Source organism: Hyla sarda, chromosome 5 (genome assembly GCF_029499605.1).
Source record: "Hyla sarda isolate aHylSar1 chromosome 5, aHylSar1.hap1, whole genome shotgun sequence".
Lineage (NCBI taxonomy): Eukaryota > Metazoa > Chordata > Amphibia > Anura > Hylidae > Hyla > Hyla sarda.
Window position 1 is genome coordinate 66,211,494 of NC_079193.1, and position 16,569 is coordinate 66,228,062.

The window sequence follows — 16,569 nt, forward strand, 5'->3', positions numbered from 1 at the left end:
ATTTTCCCTGAAGACAGGCTATAAATATCTGACATAAACAGCGGAGTCCCTGCACAGGACTATTTTCTTAGTTTCGCTCTCGCTGGGTTTCTGACCATTACCGCCCCCTCCCGCATGGTGTGTGTCTAATCCCGCCCACTTCTGCAATTTTTTGTCACAGCTTTTAGAGAGAACACAACCCTTTACCCCTCCCACCAGTGCCATTTCAGTAACCCCTTGTGCCATTTTGTCAGCCCCCTGTGGCATTTTAGAGGTTTGCAAGATTTTGTAGGACCCACGGTATATTCTGTGACGACTGATCCTGCCCGCAACAACCTCGTTACCATCCTCGCCCACAAGGTTTTTTTATTTTTATTTTTTATTTTTTTTATTATGTCCCAGGAATACTGACATGGGGCTCTGATACACTGCTCAAAAAAATAATGGGAATGCTATGCTAACACATCCTAGATCTGAATGAAGGAACTAATCGTATGAAATTCTTTCGTCTTTACATAGTTGAATGTGCTGACAACAAAATCACACAAAAATTAATTGAAATCAAATTTATCAACCCATAGAGGTCTGGATATGGAGTCACACTCAAAGTCAAAGTGGAAAACCACACTACAGGCTGATCCAACTTTCATGTAATGGGTTGTTGCCCTCCTACGGCCTCCTCCACGTCTCCTGATGTACTGGTCTCCTGGTAGCGCCTCCATGTTCTGGAAACTACGCTGACAGACACAGCAAACCTTCTTGCCACAGCTTGCATTGATGTGCCATCCTGGATGAGCTGCACTACCTGAGCCACTTGTGTGGGTTTAGACTCCATCTCATGCTACCACTAGAGTGAAAGCACTGCCAGCATTCAGAAGTGACCAAAACATCAGCCAGGAAGCATAGGAACTGAGAAGTGGTCTGTGGTCACCACCTGCAGAGCCACTCCTTTATTGGGGGGGGTGTCTTGCTAATTGCCTTTAATTTCCACCTGTTGTCTGTTCCATTTGCACAACAGCATGTGAAATTGATTGTCAATCAGTGTTGCTTCCTGAGTGGACAGTGTGATTTCACAGAAGTGTCATTGACTTGGAGTTACATTGTGTTGTTTAAGTGTTCCCTTTATTTATTTGAGCAGTGTATAAACCCTGTCTATCCTAATCCCTCCAAACTTCAGTGGGAGCCGAGATGCATTAACCCATCATGTCCTCTTCACGATGTATAGTGTCTTCTGCTCCTGGGTTTGAACACTATGCATTACGGATGCCGCGGCTCTGTCGAGCAGATGATTAGTGAGGGTACGGAGTATCAGACCCCCCATTAATCAGATGTTGATGTCCTCCATGAGTATAGTACAAAAATGGAAAATCTCCATGAAGGCCCCTTTAAGAAAGGATGCTTTAGAATGGTACATGTCTTTAGATTGTCATATTTTTGTATTATTTTAATGGAACTTCAAATGGTTCACATAGAGGCAATGAACAGACAGTAAATTCGACATCCAAAACATTGTGACACCATTTGTTTGCTGTATGAAGCGGACCTGAGTGATAGATCGGTCCCTGTGTAAAGGTCAGAGCGGTCACAGTGTTCATTCATGTGCAAGACAGAAAGGTTAAAAGAGAGGCGCTGTAGGTAAAGCAAGAAGCCGAGCGGCCCAATCATATTTTGCACAGTTATGGGCTCCTATTATCTGCTTTCAGATTCTCACTCCATTTAACCAGTATGTGAAATGTCAAATGAACCGCGGCAGCAGCAGCAGCAGGGTATTCTTTCCTTATCACTCTTGTCTGCTCGGCTTAATGTTATAATTGGCAAACAGGAGATTTGTGGCCATCTCCTCATCCTATACGTGCCGAATGTGAGTATGCTCTCTACCTGTCACCACAGGGGTATTGACTCTGTGCCCAGAGCAGAACTTCACCTTATGGATTGTTGCATTCCTGAGTTCTAAAGGCTTTGGTTTTTGTTTAATACAAGGCCTTATTACCAAATTGGATCCATAGGAACATGTCATTTCATAGAAAACTTGACAGATTGGATGAATTAGCAGCTATGCCACATTTGTCCTTATGTGTAGAATGTTGTATGCAGTCATATTACCACCTTATATGTCAGGCAAATGTCAAACCTTAAAGTGTACCTCCGGAAAGTTGTGTGTCCTCTTGCACAGTTATTTACAGCGGGGAGAATGGAGCCCCATTCAGGCATTTAGCTGCCGAACTTAAATGGGCACTGTCAGATGCAAAAACTTTTGATATGTTGTAAAGCATGCAAAACCAATGGGTTTTATAATTGCTTTCATTAGAACATTTTCAGTATTTCATACTGAAAAAGCCAGTCAAACAACTGCCCCCCCACCTGCTTAAACACATACTAGTCCTGCTGTGTCCATGCATCATCACCTATGTCATGGACACACTTCCTTGATTGACAGCTGTGAGCGCAGGGCTCATAGCTGGAGGAAAAATCCTCCCACTGTCAGCTTGTGTCCCGCTACTGTCAGTGAGGACAAGCTGGGAGTTGTAGTTTTGCTAATGCTAGGGGAGATGTGAGCAGACAGCATACTGAGGGAGGGGGCAGAGACCTGCACAGTGAGGCCACGCCCCCTCCCTTTGAGAGGAATACAGACTAGTGAGCTAAATTAAAAGTTTAATAAAAAAAAAATAAAGGTGCTAGACACATAAAAATTAGATATACATGGTCAGGATTAGGTACTGAATGATATATTAAAATAAGTTATTTTTTTTTTTTTGGGATCTGACGAGTACGCTTTAAAATGATTGTCATTTAAAAAAAAAAAATCTCAATTGTGCAGTCATTTTTCATAACATGGAACACTCTGTTGGAGGTACCATTGGAGCAAAACAGGAAAAAAAAATTGCACTGCATGCTGGATCCCAATGGTGCACAATGGACCCCTCTTTACGTAAAGTGTACCTCTCATGATCTTGTTACATTTTATAATCCTCCCAGTTCACGGCCCCCATCATGATAAACCACATCTGCCTTTATTTTTGTTATTTTTTTTAGTTTTCTACCTTGATATTGCTCTTTATTTTCTGCTCAGTCTGTCAGATTCACAGACTGGGAAGGGTCGTTACCCAGAAGGCGTGACATCATCTGAAACCATACAGACGAGAACTTCCTCCTTCACTCTGCTGCACGCAGCCAAGAGCAGTTCAGTGTGAGATGAGCTATGATTGGCTGAGGCTGCACACACCCCTCTGAGTAATTCCTTATTTTGGACTTCTGCCAGGCCAGCAGTAGTCCAAAGTCTGTGCAAAAGATAGGGGGAAATGTGTGCTGGACAATTAGGGAGACACCTAGTGGCAGCTTTTTTAAACCTAAGTATTCCAGGAAATTTTTATTTTATTTTATTTTTTTTATATCAACTGGCTCCGGAAAGTTAAACAAATTTGTAAATTACTTCTATTAAAAAATCTTAATCCTTACAATAATTATCAGCTGCTGAAGTTGAGTTGTTTTCTGTCTGGCAACAGTGCTCTCTGCTGACATCTCTGCTTGTCTCGGGAACTGAACAGAGTAGAAGAGGTTTTCTATGGGGATTTGCCTCTAAACTGGGATGTTCCCGAGACACGTGTCATCAGAGAGCACTTAGACAGAAAAGAACAACTCAACTTCAGCAGCTCATAAGTACTGAAAGGATTAAGATTTTTTTATTAGATGTAATTTACAAATCTTGTTGGGAGGTACTAAGAAATTAGACCTGTGAACCCACCTGTATAAGAACCAGCCCACTGTTCCTAGCTGTTCAGGCCAGAAGAAGCTCGAACACCGAGCGAAACAGAGTCTGTCGCCAGACAGTGAATACCACCTGTGATCCCTCTCCCACCTTTTGTATCTACCTTTTTTATATGTGAGTATGAAATAAAGAAACTACCCTGGAAAAGAAGCCTTTGGTGAGTCTGCCGACTTTTTCTACCAATCCTCTTTGCTACAATATCTGTGACTTATTATTCATAGTCAGAGCACCACCAATACTTCGGGGAACACTCCAATACGTCCCGTAGTCCAATTACATGAGAATATCAGTAGCAGTGCCGGACATTACACTCTTTGTTTGAATAATTTACAAATCTGTTTAACTTTCTGGAGCCAGTTGATATATAAAATATTTTTTTTTTTTCCTGGATAACCCCTTTAATGATTCATTATTATTATTTTTTTTTAAACAAAGTACATTAGAATGATTTTTTATTTACCACAAGGAGTTCAATAGCAAAAATAAGTTTTATCCCCTTGGGGACGGAGCCCATTATGACCCTAAGGACGGGAGCAATTTTTTCAAATCTGACCTCTATCACTTTATGCATTAATAACTCTGGGATGCTTTTACTTCGAAATTTGATTCCGGGATTGTTTTTTCGGGACTTATTCTACTTTGTTTGTGGTAAATTTTTGTCGATACTTGCATCATTTCTTGGTGAAAAATTCAAACATTTCAGTAAAAATTTAAAAATGTTGCATTGTAAGGAAAAGGGAGATGTCAAATAAATGATATATTGATTCACATATACAATATGTCTACTTTGTTAGCATCATAAAGTTGACATCTTTTTATTTTTGAAGACCTTTAGAGGGCTTCAAAGTATAACAGCAATTTTTCACAAAAGTTTTAAAATCTGATTTTTTTTTTTTTTTTTAGGGACCAGTTACATTTTGAAGTGAATATTAGGGTTTTTATGTTGGAAATCCCCTGTAATGGACCCCATTATGAAAACTGCACCCCTCAAAGTATCCAAAATGACATTCAAAAAGTTTAACCCTTTAGGTGTTTCACAGGATTAGCAGCAAAATGGAGGAGAAAAATAAAAATCTAATTTTTTTTTACACTAATGTTATTATAGCCCCACTTTTTTTCATTATTTACAAGGGGTAAAAGGTAAAAAGACCCCCCAAAACTTGTAACTCATTTTCTCTCAAGTAAGGAAATACCTCATATGTGGATGTAAAGTGCTCTGTGGATGCACTAGAGGGTTCAGAAGGGAAGGAACGACAATGGCATTTTGGAGAGCAAATTTTGCTGAAATGGTTTTTGGGGGGCATGTCACATTTAGGAAACCTCTATGATGCCAGAATAGAAGAAAAAAAAAAAAAACACATGGCACATCTTTTGGAAACTACACCCTTCAAGGAACGTAACAAGGGGTAAATTGAGTCTTTAATACCCCACAGGTGATTGACAAACTTTTGTTAAAGTGGGACGTGAAAATGAAAAAATAGATTTTTAACGCTAAAATGTTGGTATTAACCCACATTTTCACAATAGGAGAAAATGCCCCCCAAAATTTCTAACCCAATTTCTCTTGAGTAAGGAAATACCTCATATGTGGATGTAAAGTGCTCTGTGGGTGGACTAGAGGGCTCAGAAGGGAAGGAGCCACATTGTGCTTTTGGAGAGCGAATTTTGCCGAAATGTTTTTTTGGGAGGCATGTCGCATTTAGGAGGCCCCCATGATGCCAGAACATTAAAAAAAAAAAAAAACACATGGCACACTATTTTGGAAACTAAACCCCTCAAGGAACGTAACAAGGGGTAAAGTGAGCCTTAACACTCCACAGGTGATTGACAAACTTTTGTAAAAGTGGTCCTTAAGTACCAGGACTCGGGGGCGTACCTGTATGCCCTCCATCCCCAACAGGTTAAAGTGTATCTGTCGTCAACAAAAACATTTTACATAATGCAGATAATACCATTATATGTAGATTTGTATTATACATTGGTTAAAAATTTAGTATTTTTGTCCCTGCAGCTCTTGTCTGTGTGTCTGAGGAGTCCAAATATAGGAAGTGAGGGTGGAAAAGCAGGGCTCTGTGCAGTAACAGGACATTGTGCACTGAGGCTCTATAACATGCTCCTGGCTCATACATTAGGATGATTGACAAGGAGTCTGCATAGAGCCCTTCTTGTCCCACCCTCACTTCTTATTTTTGGTCTCCTTATAGAAACACACAGACAATAGCTGCAGGGGCAGCATTTTTCACCCAAAAATATACACAATTTTTAATCAATGTATATTACAAATATACATAGAATGGTATTATCTACATTATATAAAAAGTTTTTGATGACGACAGGTACACATTAATGACAGTGCCCATTTAAATGGTGTCCATTGGGTTTCCAGCATGGTGTTTGTCAATTGACCGGAAAACCTAGCCATTGAAATTGGCTGGCATTCTACTGGGTACAAAGGCAGTCAAAATACTCCCAGTAGTTGCTGGGGAGGGAAAGGAGGATCGTACTACTGGCTTATCCTATTATCTAAATATACTTGTATGGATTGTTTTAGAGAGAAAGTAAGTAGTTTTCCAACATGTATGTTTTTTTGTTTGACTAGCATTATAGGAATGGTGTAGTCTGAGATCCCTGCCACACTGTTTTGTTTTTTCCTCCATTCGGAGTCATTCTGACACTGTGCTTTAGTAGTTTCCACTTACGATTGTTTTCAGTAGGACCTGCGTAATCTGCAGTGATCTACTTTGTGACTTTTTTTTTTTGACATGGAGGTGAAATTTGTGTTCACGGAAAAAAATCAAAAGGTTTTCTTAGGTTGGGTTCCTTCTAGGATCATGGTGGAAATCTGATTGAACCATTAAAGGGGTACTCCGCCCCTAGACATCTTATCCCCTATCCAAAGGCTAGGGGATAAGATGTCAGATCGCCACGGTCCCGCTGCTGGGGACCCCCGGGATTACCGCTGCGGCACTCCGCTGTCATTACTGCACAGAGAGAGTTTGCTCTGCACGTAATGACGGGCAGTACAGGGGCCGGAGCATCGTTACGTCACGGCCCCGCCCCTCGTGACTTCATGGCCCGCCCCCTCAATACGAGCCTATGGGAGGGGGCGTGGCGGTCGTCACGCCCCCTGCCATAGACTTGTATTAAGGGGGCGGGCTGTGATGTCACGAGGGGCGGAGCCATGACGTCACGCAGCTCCGTCCCCTGTATCGCCCGTCATTACGCACAGAGCGAACTTGGCATCATTAAATTGACATATTTTTGCTTTTTGAAAAAATTAGAGGGCTTCAAAGTAGAGCAGCAATTTTCAAAAATTTCATGAAAATTGCGAAATCTGAAGGGACAGATGTTACAGAACTACAACTCCCAGCATGCCTGGGCAGTCTAGGCATGCTGAGAGTTGTAGTTTGGCAACATCTGGAGGGCTACCGTTTGGGCACCACTGTGACTCTCCAGATGTTGCAAAACTACAACTCCCAGCATGCTGGGAGTTGCAGTTTCGCCTTCCTAGTGGATCCCACAGTAAAGATCACTTTACTTTCACTTTCATTACCCCCCCCCCCCCCCACTGTTGTTTCCCTATCTGAGCCAGGATCTTTGCAGTCTCCAGCCATGATCGGCATCTTCTCCTCCAGGTACCAGCCTCCATCTTCTCTCTACGTTCCCCTCGACATCCAGGGGTGCGACCTCACTCCTAGCTCTCAAGATGATCGGGGCTGTCACTGACGACTTCGATCATCCCTATTTTCCGGGTGATCGGGTCACCAGAGACCCGATCAGCCCGGAATAGCAGAAAATCGCATGTCTGAATTGACATGCGATTTTCTGCGATCGCCGACATGGGGGGGGGTCAGGACCCCCCTCGGCGATGTGCTGGTTGATGATTTCAGCCGGCATCCCGGTCCGGTCCCCAACCGGCTAGCGGCGGGGTCCGGAATTCCCACGGGCGTATGCATACGCCCCACGTCCTTAAGGTCTCGGGATGCAGGGCGTATGCATACGCCCGGCGTCCTTAAAAGGTTAAAGAGGTACTCCACTTTTAGACATCTTATCCCCTAGCCAAAAGATGGAGGGAGGGGTTCCCGCTATCTGGGGGAACGCAAGGTAGCCCTGGCACGGGTCGTAACCTCACAGCCACGCCCCCTTGTGATGTCACATCACTTCCCCTCCATTCATGCCGGCGCCCCCTCCCATAAAGGGACCTGACGTCACAAGGGGCCATGGTCGTGACGTCACGATCACTGCCTCCGGCTCCGAGCATTCTGAACAAAATGTTCAGAACGCTGGAGCACCGAAGTACCCCTATAATAGGATGGTAAAATTGGGATGTGAACAAAGCCTGAGTCAGTGGGATGTGATGCAAAATAGATCCTGTACTAAAGCTGCCAGGCTACTGTGAACAGTCTTTGCAGAGATAGAATTGCTATTTAGTTGTGTAACACTATTGCCTCCTCTCCTCACTTCATTCCCATGCAGGCATTGTACAAAAATGCTTATTAGCTTAACGTGCAGAGGAAGCGAATGTGAAATTAAAAAGCAGATGGCAAAGAATTATTATGTCTCCCCTTAATACCGGCTGAGTAGATTATGCATAATTGTAAAAATGTCATCACACTTTGTAAACATGAAGGCAAAGTGAGTTTGCTGGGCTGCACATCTGTTTTGGGACATTGTTAAATGGTTAGAAAAATCAATGCTGATCTGAAGGCAACGTATTAATCTGGGGGATCCAATTAACGGAACAGTTATGACTCCTTCTAGATCCATGACTCATGCGTCATAAAAGGCCTGACAAGGATTTGGCAGCTTTGGAGCTGTAAACTTTTTTTGTATAAAGTCTACAATTAAGGTGCATTGACGGCTCTAAAGCTCCAATAAAGCTAATGTTGTCACTCTGTTACATTATTAATGCTGCAAAGCTCTGTATACATTTGCATACGGCAACAGTTTCCTTAAATGTGATGTTTCTGTGGCATTTCTGGTGCCCTAAAAGCTAATTCAATATACAGTACTGTGTACGTGAATTGGGTTTTGCAGGTGTCTGTGGGCATTTTTGAAGTCTGCAGTTTGTCTGGGCTTTTTTCAGATAGATTTCAGCCATTGCAGTTTGGAATGCCACTGCATAATTCACTTCAGCTGCATACAGTGGCATTCAGCCCATCTTTAAGGCAGAAATGTTCTGCTAAATTCATAAAAATCTATTTTATCTGATTGCACACCAAAACAGCCACTATTAGTTGTGTTAGTTGAAGGGGGAAACCACAATGCTGCTACAGAAATAACTGAACTACGTTTTACAGTGTTCCTTTATAAAATGGCGCCATGTTCTTTGTAGAGGTCATTAAAGTACTGTACTCAGTGTTTCTTTATTGAAAAAAAAGCACGTAACGCACAGTGAAGGCACATTGCATGTACACATCCAAATACTTTCAATGAAGGACAACCCAATAGTGCCCAGGCAAATGACAGTTTTACAGAGTTTTCTCCAAACCCCCCCCCCCCCCCCCCTTTCCAACGCCAGCCCACAAAACAAACTCGACAGCTCCAGACTAAAGTAATACATGTCAACACTAACAAAGAAAATAACCAAAGAAAAATGAGTCCGCATATACATACAGGAACAAAGAATATTGAAGTATCAATTAGGTGAGAGAGGCATTCCCAAATAAACATCTCACCCACACCAAGGTTAAAGGCAACCAACCAATAAACAGTGAAGAATACAGAGGAAACCATTTTAAGTATCGCAGACTAGTAGTTACCCAGGCAGGGGCACCTACACAACAAGTGAAGAAAAGCTGGCGAATCACATGAACAACTAGGGCATCAGTCTGAACACCCACAGGGGTCTTGTTGATCTATGATAACCTCCTCCCTCCACCCTCTTAGCCAAGGGTTGAACAGCGTCAAAGATTGATTGCAGGGGATCCTTTTCCCATTTAGAAGGTGTGATGTCACATTCCGCCTATTGTTTCTGTAAAGTTTGATCTAAAATATGCTTGAAAAAAAAAAAAAAAAAGTCTACCAATCATAATAGGTAATGATTACAGCTTAGCATTTTCCTCTCTCTGTACACTGACCTCCACACAGGTCACAGAGCATGCCTAGGAAACTCTCCTATAGAATTCAATGAATTCTGTTTACAGGTGCCCGTACTACATGCTCTAAAGCATAGCCCAAAATCCTGTTATCAGCTCAGGCAAGAGAAGATGGCCACCTCCATATTTACATATATGGTATAGAATGAAAAAAATCTACAATTAGAAAATAAATACAAAAAATAAATAAATTTAAATAGTTACTGAAGTTATTAAAGGAAAAATGTCTTCTGTAGATTGTAATCTTTATTTGTATCTTTTGTTTATTTCCAGCGCTGTGCATACTGTAAGCACCTTGGAGCTACCATCAAATGCTGTGAAGAGACATGTTCGCAGACGTACCATTATCCCTGCGCTGCTGGATCTGGCGCCTTTCAGGATCTTGCTTGCTTTTCTCTTCTTTGCCCCGAGCACATCGATCAGGCCCTGGAACGTTGTAAGTGAGGCTTTTCTTTTTTCCACTCCAAGGAAAGGTCTCTTGATCAGAATGAATTTAGGTCTGAGGGAATCTGATACCAAGAATCTCCCCCGATCAGCTAGTAGTAGAGGCTGTGGCACTCGTGTGATCCCCACAGCCTCTTCAGTGGTTACTGCTCATCCTGCAGTCACATACTCTGCAGGTAGCCGCAGTTCTTCATGCTACTGCAAGTATGTGGTTACAGAACTAGCAGCAATAAACATTGAAGAGGCTGCAGCTATTGCACAGGTACAGCAGCCACTTGATGGGTGAGGGTACCGGTAGTCGGATCACTGCCAAATTGGATATTGATGGCCTATGTAAAGGCTAGACAATCAATAAAACAAATACTGAAGAGTTTTTTGAGAAGCATTGCCCAGGATTAAAAGAAAACAAAGCCACTGAGTCAGGTACTGCAGCTTTGTACTATTCATTTGTATGCTGCTGATCTGTGGTACCATACACAGCCCATAGACAAGAATGCCAAAAATATGAAAAACAAAGTAGATTTTCTTTTCTAATTGTGGACATGATTTATTTTTTTTTTAACCATTTACAGTATATATTTATTTGAAAAGAGTCGGTCAGCAGTATTGGCTACCCTGAACTGTTAACATTGATAGAGAATCACTTAAAAATAAAATAAATTATAATAATTTTGACATGTTGTTGAGAGATGTAAAAGTTTGGATCGTGTCTGACCTCAGTCCTGAGACCTGCTGTGATTGCGAGCTATGGTTGGGTGATGTGCGCAGCACCTCTCTACAGCTGCCACTCAAAATTATTCTCCATTGACTCCTATGCAGAAAATTAGTCTGACAGAGCGGCCAGCTGGGGAGTGAAGAGCACTGTTACTCTCTTCACTAGCTTATAACTCGCAGTCAGGAACGAAGACATGGGGCAATTTAAACTTTTGACATGTCCTGACAACATGTAATAAGTTTTTGTCCCAATGGCAGTGACTCTTTAAAGGGGTTATCCAGGAAAAAACTTTTTTGTATATGTCAACTGGCTCCAGAAAGTTAAACAGATTTGTAAATCTCTTCTATTATTTTTTTTTAATCCTTTCAGTACTTATGAGCTGCTGAAGTTGAGTTGTTCTTTTCTGTCTAAGGGTATGTTCACACTGAGGAATTGGGGCGGAAATCACGGTGAAGATTTCCACCCCAAAATACATTTTTTTCCCGCTCAGAATTGGCAGCGATTTCGCGCAGAAATACAGGTTTCATGTGGAGGAGGAGAAGAGGAGGAGTATCAAGAGTCGGAGGAAGAGTGGGAGGAGTTCCAGCGGCCATTTTCACAGACTGATTTTCAGGGGCGTTTCCACTCATTTTTGGTGAAACTTTTGCGTTTTTCTCAGAGAGAGATTATTCACAGACTCTGAATACAGTCACAGAATCAGAAATGAGAATCTCAAAATGGCTGCTGAATAAAAAGTGGGTGGAGAGTGGGCGTAATTTATGTATTTTTTTTTATTCATAAATACTCCTCTTTTTTTTTTATCATGCTTCTGACTGAGAAAAATAATAACATTCATCTCTATGGGAGAACGACGCTGATTCCGCCTGAGAGAAAGAACATGATCTTTCTTCAAGCGGAACACACTTCCTCGTCCGAATTCTGCTTGAGGAAATTCTTCAGTGTGAACTGAGGGGCAGAAATTCTGTACAGCTCTATGGGGATTTCACTGCTGAATGATTTGGAGAGGAAAAAGCGAGCAGAATTACTCGGGAAATTCCTCAGTGTGAACATACCCTAAGTGCTCTCTGATGACACGTGTCTCGGGAACCGCCCAGTTTAGAAGCAAATCCCCATAGCAAACTTCTTCTACTCTGTGCAGTTCCCGAGACAAGCAGAGATGTCAGCAGAGAGCACTGTTGCCAGACAGAAAAGAACAACTTCAACAGCTGATAATTATTGAAAGGATTAAGAGTTTTCAATAGAAGTGATTTACAAATCTGTTTAACTTTCTGGAGCCAGTTGAAATAAAACAAAAATAAAAAATAAAAAAATTTTTTCCCTGGAATACCCCTTTAATCTTACCTATGTTACTAGTCATACTTCCGGAATATCAGAGAATATTAAGTTTTAATCACTCGAGCTGTATGCTAAAATACCAAACTACCAAATAAAAAAATAACCTTCGTTTATTCCTGAGTTTAAATCACAATACTGAAATGTGATAATGACGATTAAGTTCAAGAGTTAAGGGCATAGGAGGGATGAATATTCTAGTTTGAGATATATAGGGGGAGATTTATCAAAATCTGTCCAGAGGAAAAGTTGCTGAGTTGCCCATAGCAACCAATCAGATCGCTGCTTTCATTTTTAACAAGGTCTCTGCAAAATGAAAGAAGAAATCTGATTGGTTGCTATGGGCAACTGGGCAACTTTTCCTCTGGACTGATTTTGATAAATCTCCCACATAATGTGTATGCTTTAGAAATATTCACTTTTAAGTGGAACAGCTCTAAAAATTGACACGCTACTCATTCTTTAACCCTTCTTTATATAAAAAAAAATTCTTAAAAATTTCCAATAGAAGCCAATAGTAGATGGATACATGTTTTTGATTTTTACTCTTAGGGCATTTTCACGACATTAAAGTAAATAGGAGGTAGATTCAAAGATACTCCCCAATATGTTACTAAAAATAGGTTAATACATATGGAGCCTCTTGGTTAAAACAACAAGAAAAGATTTTCCATTTTGTCCTTTAATTTGTTTCCCTATAGTAGAAATGTGGGTAACGTTACTGTTTAATAGAAGTGCAAACTCTGACAGCAGTTGCGCTATTGTTATATTACATGGAAGTAAATTACCAACATATACACTTGATGCTATTCAGATGCAGTTGGATAATACTCAATGTACATTAACTAGTAAAATTGCAAAAAGGAAAGATGAAGATTCTAGAACATAAACCAGCCTTTCCATTCTTGTCTAAAGTTTTATTGTTTTGCATGTACATTTTCTTTGTGGTGTGATACATTTTTTTGTGAATGTTTCTTACTCTTTCAGATAAGGATGATGCAAACTGTGCTCTGTGTGACAGCTCTGGAGACCTGCTGGACCAGCTCTTTTGCACAACTTGTGGTCAGCATTACCATGGCATGTGTCTGGACATAGCAGTGACCCCTTTGAAGCGTGCTGGTTGGCAGTGCCCAGATTGTAAAATCTGTCAAAATTGCAAGTAAGTGTTGAACGGTAATGATATATTGGATATGGTGGCATACTTAAATAAAAAAAAGATTTAAAAAAAAACACAGTACTTTTGCATAAATGTTTTTTCCTGTTCCTATTTTAATCATTACAAAAGTGTTATTTTTTTTTTTTTTTATATATTAGATAGAATTCAGTTTTGACCTTAAAGGGGTATTCCAGGCCAAAACTTTTTTTTTTTATATATATCAACTGGCTCCGGAAAGTTAAACAGATTTGTAAATTACTTCTATTAAAAAATCTTAAAGGGATACTCCGGTGAAAACCTTTTTTCTTTTAAATCAACTGGTGCCAGAAAGTTAAACATATTTGTTAATTACTTCTACTAAAAAATCTTAATCCTTCCAGTACTTATTAGCTGCTGAATGCTACAGAGGAAATTCCTTTCTTTTTGGAAAACTGATGACATCACAAGCACAGTGCTCTCTGCTGACATCTCTGTCCATTTTAGCAACCGTGCATAGCAGATGTATGCTAAGGGCAGCATGGTGACTCAGTGGTTAGCACTGCTGCCTTGCAGTGCTGGGGCCTTGGGTTCAAATCCCACTAAGGACAACAATAAATAAAGAGTTATTATTATTATTATAATGATGTCAGCAAAGAGCAATGTGCGCGTGATGTCATCAGAGAGAATTCCAAAAAGAAAAGAATTTCCTCTGTAGTATTCAGCAGCTAATAAGTACAGGAAGGATTAAGATTTTTTAATAGAAGTAATTTACAAATCTGTTTAACTTTCTGGCACCAGTTGATTTAAAAGAAAAAAGGTTTTCACCGGAGTACCCCTTTAATCCTTCCAATAGTTATTAGCTTCTGAAGTTGAGTTGCTATTTTCTGTCTAACTGCTTTCTGATGACTCACGTCCCTGGAGCTGTCCAGCTCCTATGGGGATATTCTCCCATCATGCACAGCTCCCGGGACGTGACATCATCATTGAGCAGTTAGACAGAAAACTTCAGAAGCTAATAACTATTGGAAGGATTAAGATTTTTTAATAGAAGTAATTTACAAATCTGTTTAACTTTCCGGAGCCAGTTGATATATAAAAAAAAGTTTTTGCCTGGAATACCCCTTTAAATTGGTATTTCACACTATTGTTTGTTTTTAAGGCAAACATTCTGTTCCAACATCATATACAAAACTTTTTGTTTTATAGCAGTATTCGCATTTGTGACCTGGTTCTAAGAGCAAAAAGTTATTGTGACATCAAAAATTATGAATTCTGCCTAGAAAACTGGGTGAGCACTACTGTGACAACAATACATTATTACTTTAGGGAAAGGTCAGACTTTTCAAAAGACGACCATGCTTAGGCTTTTTAAAAACAAAACTCATACTCATTCTGTTGCAATAATGTCACAATAGTGTTGATCTTTCTCTCTAGGCATGTTTCCATTGCGATGATGACATAGTAGCATCTGTGTATATTCCCTGGCAGAGTTCTGTTTTGATGTCACATTAGTGTTTGTCTTCATTACTAGGCAGAGTTCCATTGTGATGTCACATTAATGCCAGAGTCCCATAGTGATAATATCACAGCAATAAGTGTCTTTGTTCATAGGCAGGGTTCTGCTGTGATGTCACAATACCGGTTTCCTTTACTGTAAGGCAGAATTCTATTTTGATGTCACAATAGTGTTTCTATTAAGTTTTGTCACAGCACTTTCTGACTTTATTCCTAGGTAGAGTTCTATTGTGATGGTGTCGCCCCAGTTCCGGAGATAAAGGGCTTGTTAGATACTCCATCAGATGGGCAAGGACAGGATTATACACGATGTAGCGTGTTTACTCTCTACTAGAACGGAGCGGGCATACTTTATTGCCAGCATTCAGCTCAGACTATCTTGTGTATCCTGGCTGAATGCATGCCTACCCCTGCAGAAACTATCCGTTATCCCCCCACCAAGTGTTTTTTTTTTTCTTTAAGGCACAGTTTCATTGTTATGTCACAATAGTTTGTCTTCATTTTCAGACAGTGTTTTAGTGTTATGATTTTTTTTTGTGTGTGTGCAATATTATGTTATTATGAAGTCCAGTTTTGACCATAAGGACTGGTGGTTGGTAATTGATAAGTACCCCATTCATGCGTCTCACCTGCTTTATTTTTTTCTGTCTGGTCTGGAAGAACGTCATATTGGTTTTAAGTGGTCTCCAAACAATGCCCTCTAATTGTTGCAAAATTATAACTTATTGTATGCCCGACAGACAATGGCTGTCCAAGCAAACTGAGTTGTAGTTTTGCAACATCTGGAGGGCCACAGTTTGGAGACATCTGCTTTTGAGGAATAGTAAATGACAGCTGTGTTGTGCTCTGGCTCTTTTAGGTCAAAAGCTTGCACCAAAAGGTGGAATTGGCCTTGGGGCAAAAAGGTTTTTAGTCAGCCACCAATTGTGCAAAGTCTCCCACTTAAAAAGATGAGAGGCCTGTAATTTTCATCATAGGTATACCTCAACTATGAGAGACAGAATGGGGGGAAAGAATACAGGAAATCACATTGTAGGATTTCTAATGAGTTAAATTGGTTATTTCCTTGGTAAAATAAGTATTTGTTCACCTACAAACAAGCAAGATTTCTGGCTCACAGACCTGTATCTTCTTCTTTAAGAGTCTCCTCTGTCCTCCACTCGTTACTTGTTTTAATGTCACTTGTTTGAACTTGTTATCAGTATAAAAGACACCTGTCCACAACCTCAAATAGTCACACTCCAAACTCCACTATGGCCAAGACCAAAGAGCTGTCAAAGGACACCAGAAACAAAATTGTAGACCTGCACCAGGCTGGGAAGACTGAATCTACAATAGGCAAGCAGCTTGGTGTGAAGAAATCAATTGTGGGAGCAATTATTAGAAAATGGAAGACATAAAAAACCACTGATAATCTCCCTCGATCTGTGGCTCCATGCAAGATCTCACCTCGTGGTGTCAAAATGATTACAAGAACGGTGAGCAAAAATCCCAGAACCACATGGAAGGGACCTAGTGAATGACCTGCAGAGAGCTGGGACCAAAGTAACACAGGCTGCCAGGGACTCAAATCATGCAGTGCCAG

At 40.7% G+C, this 16,569-nt stretch overlaps 1 protein-coding gene across 10 annotated transcripts in view; it reads left to right on the plus strand.

The window, feature by feature from the left end:
- KMT2C (lysine methyltransferase 2C) overlaps positions 1–16,569 on the plus strand; it is a 279,577-nt gene that overhangs the window by 135,523 nt on the left and 127,485 nt on the right. For all 10 annotated transcript variants that reach the window (XM_056519605.1, XM_056519603.1, XM_056519611.1 and 7 more), the window contains exons 7-8: positions 10,117–10,279; positions 13,322–13,493. In XM_056519605.1, coding sequence (XP_056375580.1) covers positions 10,117–10,279; positions 13,322–13,493 — 335 coding nt within the window. The remainder of the gene's footprint in view (positions 1–10,116; positions 10,280–13,321; positions 13,494–16,569) is intronic.